General features: G+C 40.5%; 1 protein-coding gene across 5 annotated transcripts in view; it reads left to right on the forward strand.

Annotated features, from left to right (window-relative positions):
- Positions 1-19,719, forward strand: part of LOC140715402 (serine/threonine-protein kinase 32C) — a 269,903-nt gene that overhangs the window by 41,003 nt on the left and 209,181 nt on the right. The window contains exon 1 of one of the 5 annotated variants that reach the window (XM_073027535.1): positions 15,386-15,473. The exons of the other annotated variants lie outside the window; for them this stretch is intronic. Within the exon in view, the coding sequence (XP_072883636.1) occupies position 15,473 (1 nt within the window). The 5' untranslated portion in view covers positions 15,386-15,472. Of the gene's footprint in view, positions 1-15,385; positions 15,474-19,719 lie in introns of those variants that run through there. 5 annotated transcript variants of the gene reach the window in all.

Genomic DNA, 19,719 nt, shown 5'->3' on the forward strand with positions numbered 1-19,719 from the left:
TAAAGGTGCTGACTGTTCACTCGATTTCTACTTTATTATCTCGTATACCTCTCATCCTCCTCCGCCCCAAAGGGGAAAAGAAGCCCTGGTTCGTTCAACCTATCCTTATAAGACATGCTTTGTAATCCAGGTGGCACCCTGATAAGTCTCCTCTGCACCCTCTCTAAAGTTTTCACATCCTTCCTCTGACGCAACCAGAAAACAACACAATAATCAAAGCCTGGTCCAACCAGAGCTTTATAGACCTAACACATTGCCTTGTGGTTCTCGAATTCAGTCTCCCCTGACTACATCCTCTTAACAACCATATTGTGTTCTGAGGCAACTTTGAGGGCTTATGAACTTGACTTCCACATCCCTATGTTCCTCCACTCTGCTGAAAATTCTGCTATTTATGCTCCATCCTCAAATTTGACATCCCGTGAGCCAGTGAGAAAGCAGAAATCATTGTCATCAACACTCCAGCAATCTCTTCCTTTACTGCCTCAGGGTAACCGAGGGTATACACCATCCAGCCCCAGGGGCTTTTTTATCCTAATGTTTTTCAAAAGCTCCATCACTGCCTCTTCCTTAACCTCAGCATGCTCCAACGCCTTAGCCTGTTCTAAGTTGATTTCACATTTATCATGGTCCCTCTCCTTGGTGAACACTGAAGCAAAGTATTCATTAAGGACCTCCCCTACCTCCTCTGGCTCCAGGCACGTGTTTCCTTCTTTATCCCTCACTATTGTTGTCCAACGATTCCTCTCATACATGTAGAACGCCTTGACAATTGTCCTTAATCTTACTCGTCAAGGCCTTCTTGTATCCCCGATAGCTCTCCAGCATTCCTTCTTAAGCTCCTTCCAAGATAATTTATATCACTCAAGAGCTGTATCTGATATTTTTTCCCATTCTAAACCTTAAGTATGCTTTCTTCTTTCTCTTAACTACCTTTACCACCTGTCTTGTCAATCATTGTCCCCTCACCCCTCCATCCATGCCCTGTTTCAATGCGACAAAGCTATTCAGAACCCTATGCAAGTCTCCCTAAACAACCTCCACGTACCTGCTTCCAATTTGTTGCCGAGTTCCTACCTAATACATCGTAATTAGCCCTCCCCCAATTAAGTACTCGACTACTCTCCGGTACCTTCTGCTCCGATCCTTGTCCATGGTTATGCTAAAGCTCAAGGAGTTCTGGTAACTATCTCTGAAATGCTTGCCCATTTAGAGGTATGTCATCTGACCAGGTTCATTACCTCATACTAGGAACAGTATGGCCTTTCTTCTAATCGGCATGTCCACAAACTGTGTCAGGAGCCCTTCCTGGACACACCTAACAAATTCTGCTCCATCTGAACCCTTTTCTCCTAGGAGTGGCCAATCACTATTAAAGACATTGAAGTCTCCAATGACAACAGCCCTATTAATTTTTCACATTTCAAAATTTACTTATCTGCTCTTCGGTGTTCCTGTGTGGGTGGGGGTGGGGGGTCTATATCGTACTCCCAACAGAATGATTGTTTCCTCCCTGTTTCTGACTTGCACACTAACTTAGTAAATGATCCCTCTGCAACGTTCTCCCTTTCTACAGCTGTGATACAAACTCTCATTAGCAATACAAGTCCCCCACCTCGTTTACTTCGCTCCCTATCCCTTTAGAGATATGTAAACCCCAAAACATCAAGCAGCCGATCCTGCCCTTGCAATAGCTAAGTTTCAGTAATGACCACAACATCGTAATTCCATGCACTGATCCATGCTCTAAGTTCGTCATCCATGTTCTTAGTACTTTCGCATTAACGTAAACACAGTTCAACCATCCAAATGACTGCATTTATGTCCTCTGCACTGCCTGTCCTTCCTCACAGTCTCTCTATATATTGCATCTACATTTATGTCAACTGCCCCATCATCTGACCTAATTCTCTGGTTCCTATCCCCCTGCCAACCTTCTTGCAAACCTGCCCACAAGCTTTTATAGTTTCTTTCCTAACTCCCTATATTCTCTTCTTATCCCTTTTACCAATGTGTATCACAGCTCCTGGCTGCTCAACCTCCAGATTAGGGATTCTTCAGCAGGACCTCAGGTTCAAAGTTGACTTGCTTCCACCCGGGCATGGAGGTAGTTAATGAGACCAGTGCAAGAATTGCACTCTTTTCCACAGATAGGATAAGAGGTGGTTGATGGGATAGGCTCATGGTTAGATGGCGAAGTACTGCTATATGCAGAAGTTTTATGTATGCTCGTGATGCGTGACCTGAAGGTTCTCAGATCTCTCATATTTCTCCTCCACTTTCAGTAGGAATATTTTTGCATTTCATCAAGGAAGCTTTGAGTGTATGCCTGAATCTTCTGTCTCCTGCTGTTGGACATGTGCATGTTGTGGCTTGACAAACACTGCTGGATGAGGGTAACTGGAGCCTCGCTGCTGGGGATACTGATGTTGGATGAATAAATGAAGCAAAGGATTTAGGTGATTTTGGTTCTGTTGTCCAACAAAACCTGCTCAGTGTTAATCTCAACATCCATATTTTTTGTATTGATCTTTGAGCACTTTCATATTATTTTGTTTAGTTACATGTATTTCTTTTAAATTTTTTACTTTGAACAGTGGTGGTGCTTTAATCTTGTTAGACAAGTGTTGGGAGTTGAATTAATATACATAATAACCTTGAAACATTTGTTCATTGAATATTACACCTGTGATATTAATTTAACTTCTGAGACCATTTTAGATTTTGATGCTTCTAAGCAAAAACATCCAATAACGTCATTAGTTCTTGATATTCTTACAAGATATTAGTCAGATTAGGCTTGATTCCCACTGCTGTCTGTAAGGAGTTTGTACATTCTCCTTGTGAGTGGCATGGATTTCCTTTGGGTCAGCTGGTCTCCCACTTTCCAAAGATGTACGGTTAGGGTTAGTGAATTATGAGCATGCTACATTGGTGCTGAAAGTGCAGTGACTCTTGTGGGCTGCCTCAGCACAACCTTCGCCGATTTGATTTGATGCAATTGATGAATTTCACTGCATGTATCAAGTAAAGCTAATCTTTTGTCTTCTATCTTTTTAATCTTTAATAATGCTATTGGTGCATTCAAGAAAAAATAGAGAAATAACAGCATAATTCACAAAATCAAATTTACTTGATGATTCTGTGTCCATTTTGAAAATGGACCGAGCGGTTTTAGATGTGACGCTTGCAACAGCTCTAACATGTTCTCTGTGTCAGATGTGCCCCTTATGACATCAGTATTCATTAAAACATAAAAAATGGATGCAGGGGTAGGCCATTTGGCTCCATGTACCTGTTCTGCTTTTCAGTAAAATCATTACCGATTTTTTTTTAACCTCCTCTCCACTAACCTGATATTCTTGATTTGAATAATGTACATAAATGTATCATTTTCTCTTTTGGATTCACTCAGTGACTGGGTCTTTATAGCTGTTATAGATCGAGAATTCAAAAAGTCTGCTGCCCTCTGGGTCAGTGAGAGTCTGAGTCAGAGTGATGCAGTATAGAAACAGGCCCATCGGCCCATCTTGTCCAAGCTAAACAAGGTGCCTGATGTTCTGTCTTCTATTGGGCACATTGATAGAAAAATGGAGCGCTACGTAGGATGGAAGGGTTATGTTAATGTTAGAATAGGTTATAAGTTTGGCACAACATCATGGGTCAAAAGGCCTGTATGGTGTTATGTTCTATGCCTTCAATCATCTACTCAAACCTTTTTACAGTAAATGTCAGAGGATTACGTGCCTGTTTTTAGTGCATAGTTGTCTTCTCTTTACCATTAAATAAAAATACTCCGGCTTTCTATTTATTCTAACAAAGTGAATGTCCAAATATTTTTGTACATTCTATGGCCATCTTGTCCATTCATGTAACTTGTCCATATTATCCAGGAAGTTTGCACAGCTGGGACCATGGCACTAGTCCACATGGCACCCAATTATTCCCAGCCATTCAACACAAAAAAAATTGTCAATTTGTTCATACAACAGCTTTCTTTGCTCTTCCCAGGGTATATTGGAGCCACTACTGTCATGAAATAGTGTAAATCGAAGCACTTCACTTTGCACTCATTTTGTTTTTCATGTTAGTTAAAAGGGCACTCCCATTTTGAGGAGGGTGGCTTGTCATCTTTTTGGGCCGTTTGATCCCTGTAGACTGTCAATGACCTCCTTGTGGAGCTGATCCAATGTTTCTCTAATCCATTGCATGCACTGTATAGGGGTTTGGCCCATACAGCACTGGTTGCTTGTATACCTAGCAAAATCCATTGTATCTACAAAAACTTAGCATTTCTCCAGCATTCGGATACTCTGATGCATGTGCAATGGTTTTCTAAGTGGCGATTTTGCTGGCAATACCTCCTTATTGGAGGTATCATTATGGCATTGACTGGCTACTTTGGGTTGGTTAGGAAACTTGGAGCTAGAAGCAAAGATGTGCTCAAAGATGTGAAGAACCTCCCTCTACAGACACTACGTCCTTGATCAGGGGTTTCCAGCCTTTTGTTATGTCATGGACCATACCATTAACTGAGGGGTTCATGAACCCTAGGTTGGGACCCTAGGACGTAGATACCATATAGTACGAAGACCTTCCAGATGAACAATGAATTCCATAAGCTCAGATCATCCAAAGTTGTCATCACTGAGGTACGTGACTGCTCGCTGTCTGGAGTTGAATGTCATATTAACTTTAATGTTGATTGTCATACAGTCTCATCAAGTGAGCACAGAAAAACTCTGTCATGTCCTTCAGTTTTCCTCCACTACTTCATACCAAAGTCACCAAGCTGCAGGTGCATTGAAGAAATAATTTCTTTGTTGATTTTGCTGAGGAACAGAAGGCATCTTGAGCAGCTGGGTTTGACAGCACTGGTGACTTCCCATGAGTTCAGGTGGTGTGGAGGGCTCTCATTACCTTTTCATCAACAGGAAATAATTCTATTCGCTCAATTATATCTGAATGAATGCATTGTAGGTCCAGTGATAGAAATGCCTTGCTACAGCTGTGGTTTAAATCTCGCCCTGACTGAACTTGTGGAGACATGAAATTTATTTCCACATTGCTACTTTAAATTCGAGCTTCATAATTGGAGAAGGTAATCAGATCTTGCTAGATACTACTTGTGTGGCCCTGGCCCCCTTGATGCAGAGGACATCCCTCTTGGTTGTTAACCACACTGACCAGGGCTATTTTCTCCTTCTTTGAATGAACCTCTTTCCTGAAACCTCCTTTTTCTCTCGAACAGGTAAGTGTTATTGTAATCTGACTATTGTGGCAGCATCTGTTTAAGGCTGATGTCCTTCTCAAACAGGAACATAACAGATTTTCAAGAACCGCATTCAGATGAAGTTGGTCCAATTTTGACCATGTGTTTCTTGGTGTAAGTAACCCAAATTCTGTTCCTGTTCTCTCTTTGGATAATTTCATGTTTTTTTTTCACTATCATCAGCCCCCAAACTTCAATACTTTTTTTTCTATCTCTAGATATTGCCTGTCTAGATGAACATTTTGAGTAATTTCAATAAATTTCCTGTTGCATCTTGAGAAGTGAACCCAAGAATCATAAATGAAATGAACAGCACCGAACATCTATGGGAGATCTGAAAGTGCACCTCGACGTAATGAACACCCAGCCTCCTTACTGAACACAAGAAATAGAAGCTGGAGTAGGGCGCCTGGGTCCTCATACCTATACAACTATTTGAGCTTCAGACTAGATGCACAAGTCCGATACTATAGCTTGCCTTTTTTGTATTGAACTTGATGCTGAGATTTGGACAGGTCCACTATGTTAGGGATTCATGGCTATATAATCAGTTGTGTTCTCTGACTACATACGTGAGGCCTTGCAAAATGTAGCTCGTTAGTTATTGATATGATCATTGATTCTCTTTTAGACAGTGATTGCTGGCTTAGAGTGCCAAGCAATTTATTAAATGGCAGGCAGGGGGATAATTGTAATAGGAATGTCATTTTCTGGTTGAGAATGAGGCAGTAAGAAGCCACATAAAAATAGTCTGGGTCATGAAATTTTTAAATCACTAGTCAATGCTATGCCTACCTTTGTTAATTATTTTTGATTGTCTTGTGAACTGTCTTGATGTGATGCTTTCAGCTATTGTTGTTCCATAGGGTGAGATCATTACTTCGAAAAAAAACTGTTGCATAAAATGAGTCTTGAATCTTCCTTAAATTTTGTTAAGCGACATTCCAGATATGTAGTCAACTAAAAATGTGGATGTGAGTTTTCTGGTTTTGTTGGATCTCTGCATTGTTTGGAGTATTAAGCGTTTCATACATCACCAGGATCTAATTTGATTAGGCTAAAAAAAATGGTGGCATTGCTTAGAAAAGGGATAGGGTGGGGAAGAGGTTCCCTATTCTATGGTAGCCTTAATGATAAATCCATTTTGCAGGGGGACTTCACACTCCAAAAGCCAACGTTAATGAATAGAAAATCACAGACTTCATGCTCGAGCTTTCCTAAAATCACCTCCTCTTATCTTTGGGCAAGGCTTTAATTTAATTTGTTCTCGTGTTTGTGAAACAAAAACCCCAAAAATCCCGTAACAATATTTTGAAGAACAGATATACTCTCTCAGATTCCTGGCCATTTTTTTTTTAAACCCCTCAGTATGGTGACATCAGTAGACAGTGTGTGTGCTGAAGCAGGCATTTGACACACTTGCCCGCATAGTGGGCATTCAGTACCACAGTTCAGACAACGTGTTACAACTCTACAGGATACTGGTGACACTGCACTTGGAGTATTGTGTTCATTTCCGGTCACCCGCTGTAGGATGTCATTAAACTGGGAAAAGGTGATTGCAAGGATGTTGATGGGACTGGACCACTTGAGTGGAGAGGTTGGGGCTGCAATGTAGGATGCAAGGGGATGACCTTACAGTGGCGTATAAATCCATGAAGGGCATAGATAAGGTAGATAGTTGGTCTTTTTTGCAGTGTAGAATAGATTAGGGGACCTGAAAGGTAAGTTTTTCATGAATAATGGAATATGGAATGAGCTGCTAGAGGTGGGGAAATTTGCAGCATTTAAAATGCATATTGATAAGTATATGGAAAGGGAAGGTTTAGAGCGGGAATTCTCAAACTGGGGTCCTCTGACCCTTCAGTTATTGGTAGGGATCCATGGCATTGGGAACCCCTGATTTAGAGAGAAATGCGCCAAATATTGGGAAATGGGACTAGCTCAGGATGGCATTATGTTTGGCTTGCGCAAACTGGGGCAAAGGGTCAGTTTCCACACTGTACAACTCTGACTCAAGGGTTCTGATCAATATCATAAAGAAATAGATTATGTGGTCATTATCAAAACCGTTACGTCAGTACGCAGTGCAAAAAGTCCCTATGGTTCCTATATTGCAGTTATGACTGCTCTTCCAAAGATACCATTGGCTATTTTATCTTGTGTAAGTATCATAAGCACTGTAAAACTACAAATGGTAATGAACAATTGATTTGATTCAGTGATACACAGTTGCCTCAGTGATTCAGTGATTTGATTCATCAAACTCTGAGTTTGATGGCAGCACTGGATTCAGAATTAACCCCATGTAAATCTACAAAATAGGGTTTATTGCTCCTCGGAGTCCTTGTTCTGATTTTGATAGCAGTTATTTTCTGCATATGGTAAGCCACTGCTCTGCTTGGACTAAATTAAGTTACTTTTTTTGTTTACCCAAATTTAGACATGTGCAAAGAATACAAATTGCAGCCAGCTGACTCGTATTCTGCCTTTGCTTATCTCTTGTAGATGCAATATCCTGAGCTTGGATTTCATTTTACCACTACATTCTTCTCAGTCTGTTTATTGTTGGTGGAACTGAAGGTTGCCTCAGAGGTGTGTTTTTTCAGGATTCTTTAATATCAGTTGCAGTACACAAGTGTAAAGCAGAACAAAATAATTGTTACTCTGGATCTGATGCAGTACAAAAAAAACACAATAAGATAAAGACCACAATAATAAATGAAACATAACAAATATAAACACATAAATGCATTGATTGATTGTATGTCCATAAAGTGATGCTCTACAAAAGGTGACTGATAGCAAACGGTAAAGTGGTGGTGCTGGAAGGTGTGAAGTGGTTAGTGGGTGGAGGTGTTGATCAACCTTACTGCTTGGGGAAAGTAACTGTTTCTGTGACTGGTGATCCTGGCTTGGATACTACTTAGCACCCCCCCCCCCCACCCCGAAGGGAGTGGGACAAACAGTCCATGAGGGGGATGGGTGGGATCCTTAAAGTTACTGGACATTTTCGGGCACTTTTCTGTATATATGTCCTTGATGGTGGTTTGGCTGGTGCTGGTGATACATTGGGCAGCTTTGACTACCCGTTGTAGAGCCATCCTGTCATTTACAGTGCAGTTTCCATACCATGCAGTAATACTGCTTGTTCGGAAGCTCTCACTGCATATCTGTAGAATGACATGTCCTTGTTTTCTTGATGAACCAGGGCTGGGTGCATGACCGATGCTATGGCATCTGTCGTTTAGAGATTCTGTCAGTAAGTATGTTGGTGAGTGTTCTATGTGGCAGGAATGGAGTTTTTGATATGTGCCATTACCAGCTGTTCAAAGTACCTCATGCTTTGAAGTTGATGATATAGATTCAAGTTTGATAACTAGACTTGTCCCTGTTTTTTTTTCAGCTGTTCCATCTCAGCTGATCTTTGAAAGTCTTCTTTCATATCCAAAAAATTGTTACAAAAACATAACAGCTGCAATTTAAAAATCTAGACTCCCCTTTCAAGGATGGTTCTTTCTCGTCCTTTCCTGAACTTCATGGTGACAGTGTGATTTTTACTACTACCTCCTTCATGAACATGCACTGATGCGCACTTGTGCAGTGTTGTTCATTACTTTAGAGGACCACTTTGAGGATATTAGAAGAGCTATCTGCTCAAACTACTGAAAATGCTCATCAGGCAAGGGACAGAGAAGCAGATGAAGTTTGGTGTTGATGAAAGCTCATTGACCTGATAAGTTAACCCTGCTCTCCTTCCACAGATGTTCCTGAAATGATTAGTATTTTCATTTTCTCCTGTTATTTCATACTCCCAGCTTCAATACTATTTACCTTCTGTCAGGGAGATCCCATTATTTCTTCAAGGCTGATCCACCTCCAGGGCTTCTGTCCCAACAGACAGAAAATAAAATTTGCTAAATTGCGACCTCATCCAGTGTTCACGTTTTTCCTGTTGTGAGTGGCATAGGCTAGTTAGTCATCAGGTAGCTTTTCACTTGTTTGAGGCTGAGCTGTTGACATAAAGGTTCTATTTGTTGACAGAGACATTATTCAACTTGATGCCTGGATGGATCATTTCCAGTAATGCCCTATCATTTCAGCTTTAATTACTGGTTTAAATATTGTTTTGCTTTGGTCACATTTGGAGTTGTCACTACGCTACATGCACAAAACTAGCTTGTGTCCAGCATCTGTGGAAGAAATTGTGTTCAAAGACCTTTGTGGCCCTTAGCTTAGAAGAGGTAGGTGCTCTTGCAATGTTTAATAAGTATCTGAATGAATACTTGAATTGTCAAGATACTGAAAGCTAAAGGCCAAGTGATTAAAAGGGGTAGGTATAGATGGGTTTGTGGTTGGCTGAAAGGCCTGTTAGAGTCTCAAGGCAGGGTATGTTGGCCTGGAACATTGGTTCCTTTATCATTCCTGTGTATTTAGTGGATTTTACTGAGAGAGCATATGTGGTATTTTTCCATTGCTGTTGGTAGAACAGGACTCAGAGTCTGTTTGAGATCTTGATTGTCGTATGCACTTTTGGTCGGTTGAAGAAAGGCTGTGGAGATACCTTGAGGACAGTGAGAAATTTTATCATTGATATCTGCCTTTGCTGGTCTTTGTCTCTTCAGTGACTTGTAGGTTCAAACACACACAAAGGGCCTTTCAGCCCTCCACATACATGCTGACCTTTTAGCTCATCTACGCTAGTCCCATTTGCCCTTGTTAGAACATGCCCTCTTCAGTCTTGTCTACTTAGGAGTTGATCTAAATGCTCCTTAACTACAGAGATTTAATTGATTCCACCACCTCCTTTGGCAGTGCATTTGAGGAATTAACCACTCGTTATCTAATGAAAATAATGATAATAAAAACAAAATTCCCTTCAGATTCCTTTTTAAAACCTTCTTCCTCTAACCTTAACATTATGGCCTGTATTTCTGGTAACTCCCACCATGATTTTGAATATTTACTCTATATGTGCCCCTCATAATCCTATGTGTTTTTTATCAGGTTACCCTAAACCTCATTTGTTCCAGGGGAAACATGCCCAAACTACGTAATCTGTCTTCATAATTGAAGTCCTCCAATCTGGGCAGCAACCAGGCAAAATCCCCTCTGCATTTTCTCCAGTGCAGTCCACGGTGTGGTAACCAGAATGGTTTGCAAGTGTGCTCTAACCAGTGTTTTGTCAAGTTGAAACATAACATCCCAACTCTTTAATTCTACCTATGAAGGAGAGCTTCCTGAATGCTGCCTTCACTACACTGTCCACCTTTGCCACTTCCATGGAACTTTGGACTTAGTCACCAAGCTCTCTCTGTTCATCAACATCCCTTCCATTTCCTGTCTGCCCTATTCATTTCTGACTTGTCAAAATGAATCTCCCCTTACTTTTTGAGATTAAACACCATCTGCTGATACTCTGTACAGCTTTCCAATTGATCTGCACAATGCTGCAGACTTGGACAACCTTTCTCACTATTCATAACACCAATTTTTGTTTCATCTGCAAACTTTACTAGTCACATCCTCTGCAATCACATCCAAGTTGTTACTATGAATCATAAAAAGGTCCCAGCACCAATCCCTGTTGCACACACTGGGCACAGGCGTCCAGTCTGAGAAAAATCCTTGCAGTGCTACCCTGTTTCTTATCACAAGGACAAAGTTGGATCCCTTGTGCCTTCTGGACCTAGCAGTCTACCATGAGGTATCTCGTCAATTGCCTTTCAAAAGCCAACATGACAGCACTTATTGACCTGTCTTCATCAAATCTCGAATTAGCAAGATAAGATTTTCATTCACAAGGCTATACTGATTATACTTAATCAGTCCCTTCCTATAGGAACCACATTTTTTTTCTGTCACCGGCACTCGTATTCCCCCTTCCCCTATCTTGTTCCACTTCATACCTTCCTTAATTTTCAGAGTCCTGTATTAGTGCCATTTATCTGTCTCTACTACTTGCGTCTCCATTTATGTCTCCACTTCACACTCCCCTTCGCCCTTCTGCCTTGTTTCCCAGCCTCTTTCCTAACATCACCCATCCCCCACCTATTACGTCTGCCCATCATCCCTCTCTCCACTTCAGTCCACCTAAAACCAATTAGCCTCTGCCTTACCTTTTTCCTTCTTTATACTGGCTATTCTTCCTCTAAGCTCTCAGCCTTGATCTGAAACATTCCCTATACAGATGCCTGTGTTTTTATTTTGCTCCTGATACTAGCTTTTGCAGTCTCTTGTGTTTAAAGAATCATTCCCTGCTTTCGCTCCAGTGGATATTTTTTTGAGATGGACTGATACTGCCTTTGTGCACAGTACTCTGCTCTGGGATTTCTTTTTTAGTAGGCTGTTCAGGCATACATGGTCTGTTTGAGATCATTTTTAAAAATAGATTTGTAGGCCTCACTTATGTTCAAAGTCCAAAGTAAATTATCGAAGTACATTTCTGTCACTATATACAACACTGAGATTTGCTTTTATGCGGGCATAATCAGTAAATCCAAGAACCACAACAGAATCAATGTAACAGGGCGGACAAGTAACCAATGTGCAAAAGACAAATAAACTGTGCAAACTGTGTCCCTACTTCCATTAAAATTGTAGGCATAGAAATTTATTAACTGAATAAAAGACAGAGCTTACCATTTTATCATTTTTGTTAAGCTCCAGTGCTAATTTTCTGAGGCAACATTTGGTCATGAATCCCTTTGGAGATTGAATAATAAATCAATCAATACACATTATCAGATGCTAAAGAATGATGCCAATGAAAACAAATTGCATGTCTTGTGTGTATTTTTTTTGTATTGATAATAATAGGATTGTTTTTTGGGCATCATTTCAAAATACATTGTTGTTGAGACCGTGGTTTTGGCTTGCCTGTAATAATGAAGCAAACTGAAATCTGTTGCTCTTTCCAGTGGGGCAGTGATTCTAAGCAGTTGCAAGTCGCAGCGGTGATGGCCTTAATCTAGTTGTTGAAATCCCTGTCTTAAATGTGTGGATTTTAAAATGGAAACTGCTATCTTTGACACCAAAGTGGGTAGAAATCCAATATTTCATAATTGGATTTAATGATGTACTAATTACATGATGATGTATGCAAATACATGTTAAATATTCAAATTCCAGTACCTTTTTTCCAAAGTGTAATAATGCTCTTTCATGTTTCTTTCAATTGCCATTAGTTCAGCAGAATTTCAAGAATAAAATACAAAAAAAAATTGCACCAAATTTATTCAGGCTCTCATGGTTAGAGAGGAACTGTGAAAGCCTCAGGAAGTGAAGTCGCTGATAATTGTGTGAGTAGCACAATGTGTACTGCTAATGTTATTGGGTGTCATGTAAACAGGAATGAATTTTTGTACCAACCAAATCTTTAATACCATACAGTATGTCCCACAGCCATGTTTTGAGACTGACTCCTGTCAGCCCCCAAGGTTTTATGTTCGGTAATAGTTTTACTGGTTCCTGCTTACCATCCTCATTTTGTAGCAAAGGAATACTGATAATTTTGGTTTGCATTTTTATAGTTTTAGTGCAGTTCAAAGTTTTAAAAATATTACAGTATTTTTGATAACTATGTTGAAGCAATTTCCGCAGAATCAGGAATGTGTACGTGATTTTAAAATTATAGTTGGTCATTCAGCAGCAAACTGAAGGAGTAGAAACGGTGTTAGAAATTAAGAGTTTTCTTCCCCTAAACACCTTTACTATTTGAACTATTGGAGCTTTCAAGACGGGGAGGGGGGATATTTGTGTGGGAAATGTACACGTCTGGCAGTTTTGTGAAACTTCGGATCCGATCATGTCACAGAACATACACTGGAAGAACAATGTTTGTGGTGCATCTACAGGATAATTTTTATCTATTAATTTATTGTATTAATATTATTTTATGTGATGTATGTATGTACTGTGTTTTGCACCTTGGTCCCTGAGGAATATTGTTCCGTTTAGCTATATAGTTATATTGATAATAAACTTGAAGATTTATTTTGTTGAGGAGGTTTCATGTAGTTTGCTGCTATGTGGATAATGCTAAGCAACAAGATGTTTGAGGTATTATTGGAGGTTTAAGGATGGAAAAAAATGACTTTAGGCAGAACACCATCAGATTAACAAACTAGAAATTGAGCATGAAAATTAAAATACAGAAAATGTTTTTTCTCTTTTGCTGGGTGAGTGATAAATTTTTTTATGGAGGAAAGAGGAAAAGAATTGTTTAGTATTTCAGAAATGCATCAAATGCTGCACAGAAATTTGAATTATACAGGAATATGTTTCTATTCATTGTGGGAAAACCATTTGTAACTAAGTCAAGTTGCAAGGAAAGTAGGTGAAGTTACAAAAATTTACAATTGTGATGTCTATTTTTTTCAGTAGTAGTAACGTATTTAGTAATTCTACCCAGATCAGCTGTTAATTTAATATCTCAATCAGAGAAAACCATTCTCAAAGAGACTAGAGCAAAAATTTCAAACTTCACTCCGGAATCCAGATTACTTAAGCGGAACATTATTTACAGGGTTTTTTTTTTAACAAGTGCTTAATCACTACTGTATAAAAGCTTGCTTGAAAGATATGGAATTGGGATAATATTATTTGGTGTTAATTATAGCTTTGTCAGTCCTGCATGTGATTGACAATGTCTTATACTCGTAGCGACATAGCACAGAAATAAGCCCTTTTGTCCACCTAGTTTACATTGAACATTGATACTATAAGACATAGGAGCAGAATTAGGCAATTTGGTGCACTGAGTCTGCTCCGCCAATACATAATGACTGATTATCCCTGTCAGCTCCATTCTCCTGTCTTCTCCCTGTATCCTTTGACGCCCTTACTAATCAAGAACCTATCAACTTTTGCTTTAAATATACCCAACAATTTGACATCCACAGACATCTGTGGCAATGAACTCCACAGATTCACTACCTTCTGGCTAAAGAAATTCCTCCTCATTTCTGTTCCAAATGGATATCCCTCTATTCTGAGGCTGTGCCATCTGCTCTTAGACTTAACCACTCTCCGCATCCACTCTTTTTAGACCTTTCAATATCCAATAGGTTTCAATGAGATTCTCTTCATTCTTCCAAACTTGGAGTACAGGCCCAGAGCCATCAAACATTCCTCATGCTTTACCGCTTTCATTCCTCGAATAATTCTCATGACCCTTCCCTGGTCCCTTTCCAATGCCAACATATCCTTTCTCAAAACTGCTCACAATACTCCAAGTATGGTCTGACCTCAGCATTAAATTCTAATCCTCTTGAAATTAATGATAAAATTTTATTTGCCCTCATTACCACTGACTCAACCTGCACGTTAACCTTTATGGAATCGTACACTAGGACTTCCAAGTCCACTTTCACCTCTCAATTTTTAAAATTGCTCCAGTTTAGAGAATAGTCTACACCTTCATATTCCTTCCACCAAAATGCATGACCATACACTTCATTACACTATGTTCCATCTGCCATTTCTTTGTCCATTTTTCAAATCAAAGTCCTTCTGCAGGTATTCTGCTCTGTCAACGCTACCTGCTCCTCCAGCTATCTTTGCATTGTCTGCAAATTTGGCCACATAGCCATCAATTCCATTATTCACATTATTGACAAATAACATGAAAAGAAGTGGTCCCAAGACTGACCCACATTTACACTAATTCTATCCAAATCTATTTCATAGTCCAACACTCCTATCAATTCCCCTCTAGATGCCACCACTCATCTACAGATTTGGGGGAACTCAGTGGCTAAGTATAATGTCGAGCTTTGCCCAATACCTGAGATCTGAATCCACGAATGAGGCTGAGGGAGTGCTTCTCTGCCAGAAGGCATCTTTAGTACAATGTCAAATCAAAGACTGATTTGTCCCTTCAGCTGCAGTGTTGGAGAAACTAAGTCTCATGGCCAGCATTCATCCAACAACTAACTCTAAACTGGAAAGTTCAAAGGTTCAAATTAAATCTATTATCAAAGTGCATGTATGTCACCATATACTGCCCTGAAGAGGGGTCTCGAATTAATGCCAAAGAAAGGTCTCAGCCTGAAACGTTGACTGTTCATTCATTTCCGTAGATGCTGACTGACCTGCTGAGTTCCTCCAGCACTTTGTGTTGCTTTGGATTTTCAGCGTCTGCAGACTTCCTCATGTTTATGATATACTACTGGGATTCATTTTCTTGTGGGCATTCACAGTAAGTACAAAGAAACACAATAGAATCAGTGGGAAAACTGTGCACTCAGCAGGACCAACAAACAACCAATGTGCAGAAGACAACAAACTGTATCAATACAAAATGGAAAAAAAAACATAATGAATAAATAAGCAATAAATATTACAAACATGAAATGAAAAGTCCTTGAAAGTGAGTCTGTAAGTTGTGGGAACAGTTCAGTGGTGGGGTGAGTGAAACACTGGTCATTTACTTTACTGCAGGTTGTTGGCTCTTGCTGGGCCTAATGTGACTACTGCTGGTTCTTCGCGTTATCACAATGGCTACAATTGTGGACTTCATTAATTGGGTGTGAAGCGATTATGAAGAGTGCTGCATGAAGACAAGACTGATTGTTGTTTTTTGCTTGAAGCTGTCAAACATAATAACCTAATAGGAATTGGCCATTTGGTCCTCCACAACTCTTCCAGCATTCATTCAGATCCAGGATTGACTATTGCCTCAAGGCCACTTTCCTGAACTAGCCCAGACATTTTCTTCTTTCTTCTTACAGAAACATCTGCATGATGCTAAGCTAGGGCACATCATCAGTGATGTTACCCGGGGTCGTCAGGTGTTTCGGGTCTTTCAGCATCATACACCCTCGCCCAGGCAACCTGACCAGGGTTGATCAGACCCCGGCCTGTGCCCTAGCAGCAACCCACGGATCTGCCCTCTTTACCCAGAGCCATCTTGACACTTTCTCTGCTGCATCTGTGATGATAGAAATGGCTCTCCTCCTTCTCTCTCCCGTGATTCCAAGTGCAGTGTATACTTTGCAGAGCGACTGGCCTGCAAAGCCACGACACCCGACCTCCACGGGCCAACACTTTGCTCTCCAGCCTCTTCTTTTGCAGTTGTTCTTCAGATCCTCAAACTTGGCTCTTTTCTGCTCGTAGGCTTCCTCCATGCGTTTTTCCCATGGCACGGTAAGCTCAAGCATAAGAACGTGCTTCGATGAGTTGGACCACAACACAATGTCGGGCTGCGATGTAGTCTCTGTGATGTGTGGAGGAAACTGCAGCTGTTTTCCCAGGTCTGCTTTTAACTCCCGGTCCCTTAATATCTAAACAAAACCTTTTATTTCTGTTTTGAATATGCATGAGGCTCACAGCCCCCTTGGAGAGAGGATGCAGAATTCTTTCTCAATTTACACCTTGAATAATTGACTCCTTATTTTGAAACTGCAGTGTCTTATTCTCAGCAACTCAGCTAGGAGAAACATCATTTCTGCATCTGAACAGTTAAACCCTGTAAGAGAATTTTATGTTTCAATAAGGTCACTTCTTTCTTCCAAACTTTCTGAAAACCTAGTTTGCATAATCTTTCCTGATTGGACATTCTTGCGATCGCAGCTACAAATATATCTTGAATGAATCCTGACTTATTTCCATAGATGCTGCCTGACCTACTGCATTCTTTATCACTTGGTCCTTCTGAACAACATGGTATAACGGTAGTTAGCATAATGCTTTATAGAAGGGATCTTTTCCCACTGTTGTGTGTCAGGAGTCTTTGTTCTCCCCATGACCACATATTTCCTTTGGGTGCTCCAGTTTCATTCCACATTCCAAAGATGAACAATTTGGATTAGTGAGTTGTGGGCATGCTATGTTGGTGCTGGGCTGGGAGTGTGGCGACATTTGCCCAGCACAATCCTCACTGATTTGACTTGACACATTTCACTGTGTGTTTCTATGCATTTGTGGAAAGTAAAACTAATCGTTTTTCCTTTTTGCTTTTTGTTCTGCCGCTGTTGAAAACTGCACTGCCATTCTTTAAAAGTGAATGCCTTCACATTTCTCCATCTCTCAAGTACTTAGCAAGACTGCATCCCAATTTTAAGCAAATCTGCATGTATACTTGTGTTTTTCTCACACAGCTCAATTATAGATTGTAACCAACTGGGACCCAGCACTGATCCTTGTGGCACCTCAATGGTCATGACCTCCAACCGCAAAATGAACTACTCTCGGCTCTCATTGTTAACATGCTGGGTAACAGCTTCTTTCCCCAGGATTCACACTCCGCTGGCACCCAGCGCACATGGATACTCTGTCTGAATGCACTCTGATCCTGCACTGATCACTTTTCATCTTTTATTGCGGCTCTTCACATATTCATACAATTGCTTGTTTTATTATCGTAGTGCCAGTGACAGTGTACTGTCTTGAGCAAGCACCTTGCACTTTGTGTCGATCTGTCAACCTTCAGGCCATGGCACTCAGGGACTTGTGTTAATATTATTTTGTGACTCTGTGTGCTGGGTTGTAACTCTATGTACTGTGCTTTGCACCTTTGTCCTAGAGGAGAGACGTTTCAGTTAGCTGTTTGCTAAATGATGAACTTGAACAGATCACCATTTACAGCAGTATGTTGTGTGTGCTCTAATTTTGTTCAGTAACTGCTTAGGTGGCAAAATACTAAAAACCTTTTGGAAGTCTGAATGTATCATACACACTGGTTGCCCCTTTAATTATTCTGTTGCTACAACCTCAACAAAGCTAAAGTTCAAAGCAGTATTTATTGTCAAGAGTCGCTGTCGCCTGTCGCCACATACAACCCTGAGATTGTTTCTGCAGGCATTCTTAGCAAATCTATAGAATAGTAACTGTTATCAAGTCAACGGACAACAAACTGTGCAAATGCAAACATACAGTAAATAACGAGTTTGAAATAACAAGGGAAAGAGTCCTTAAAGTGAGACCTCTGGGTGTGGGAACACCAGAAGTAGAATATGTTGTTATCTCTTTTTTGTTTAAAGCTTCCAGATTTATCAAATACAAAGTTCAAAGTAAATACGCTTCTGAGGTACATGTATGTCACCTAATACAACCCTGAGATTCATTTTCTTGTGAGCATACTCAATAAATCCATAATAGAATAAAAACCATAATAAAATCAATGGAAGACTGCACCAACTTGGGTGTTCAACCAGTGAGCAAAAAACAACAAACTGTGGAAATACCAAAAGAAAAAGTAATAATAAACAAATGAGCAATAAATATTGAGAACATGAGATGAAAAGTCCTGGAAAGTGGGTCCATAGGTTGTGGGAACGTTTCTAGAATGCTGCTAGAACAAGATTATTTGAAAGGAGCTTAAGAATGGAATTAAGAGAGCCAGAAGGGGCCATGAGAAGGCCTTGGCGAGCAGGATTAAGGAAAACCAAAAGGCATTCTACAAGTATGTGAAGAGCAAGAGGATGAGCCGTGTGAGAATCAGGTGCAATAGTAAAAGTGTGCATGGAGTTGGAGGAGGTAGCTGAGGTACTTAATGATGTGCTTCAGCAGGGAAAAAGACCTTGGCAATTGTGAGGATGACTTACAGCAGGCTGAAATGCTTGAATATATAGACATTAAGAAAGAGGATGTGCTGGTGCTTTTGAAAAGCATTAAGTTAGATAAGTCACCAGCACCAGATGAGATATACCCCAGGCTACTGTGAGATGTGAAGGAAGAGATTGCTGAGCCTCTTGCGATGACCTTTGCATCATCAATAGGGACGGGAGAAGTACTGGAGAATTGGAGGGCTGCAAATGTTGTTCCCTTGTTCAAGAAAGGGAGTAGAGATAACCCAGAAAGTTATAGACCAGTGAGTCTGACTTCAGTGGTGGGCAAGTTGTTAGAGAAGATCCTGAGAGGCAGGATTTATGAGCATTTGGAGAGACCTAATCTGATTGGGGATAGTCAGCATGGCTTTGTCAAGGGCAGGTTGTGCCTTACGAGCCTGACTGAATTCTTTGAGGATGTAATAAAACAATTGTTGAAGGTAGAGCAGTGGATGTAGTTTTTATGGATTTCAGTAATGTATTTGATAAGGTTCCCCATGCAAGGCTCCTTCAGAAAGTAAGGAGGCATGGGATCCAATGAGACTTTGCTTTGTGGATCCAGAATTGGCTTGCCCACAGAAGGCAGAGAGTGGTTGCAGATGGTTTGTATTCTGCATGGAGGCCGTGACCAGTGGTGTTCCGCAGGGTTCTGTTCTGGGACCCCTCCTCGTCGTGATTTTTATAAATGACTGGATGAAGACATAGAAGGGTGGGTTTGCTGATGACACAAAGGTTGGAGGTGTTGTGGAGAGCTGTCAGAGGTTACAGCGGAACATCGATAGGATGCAGAACTGGGCTGAGAAGTGGCAGATGGATTTCAACACAGATAAGTGTGAAGTGGTTCATTTTGGTAGGTCAAATTTGAAGACAGAATATAATATTAATGGCAAGATTCTT

Source organism: Hemitrygon akajei, chromosome 23, assembly GCF_048418815.1.
Source record: "Hemitrygon akajei chromosome 23, sHemAka1.3, whole genome shotgun sequence".
Lineage (NCBI taxonomy): Eukaryota > Metazoa > Chordata > Chondrichthyes > Myliobatiformes > Dasyatidae > Hemitrygon > Hemitrygon akajei.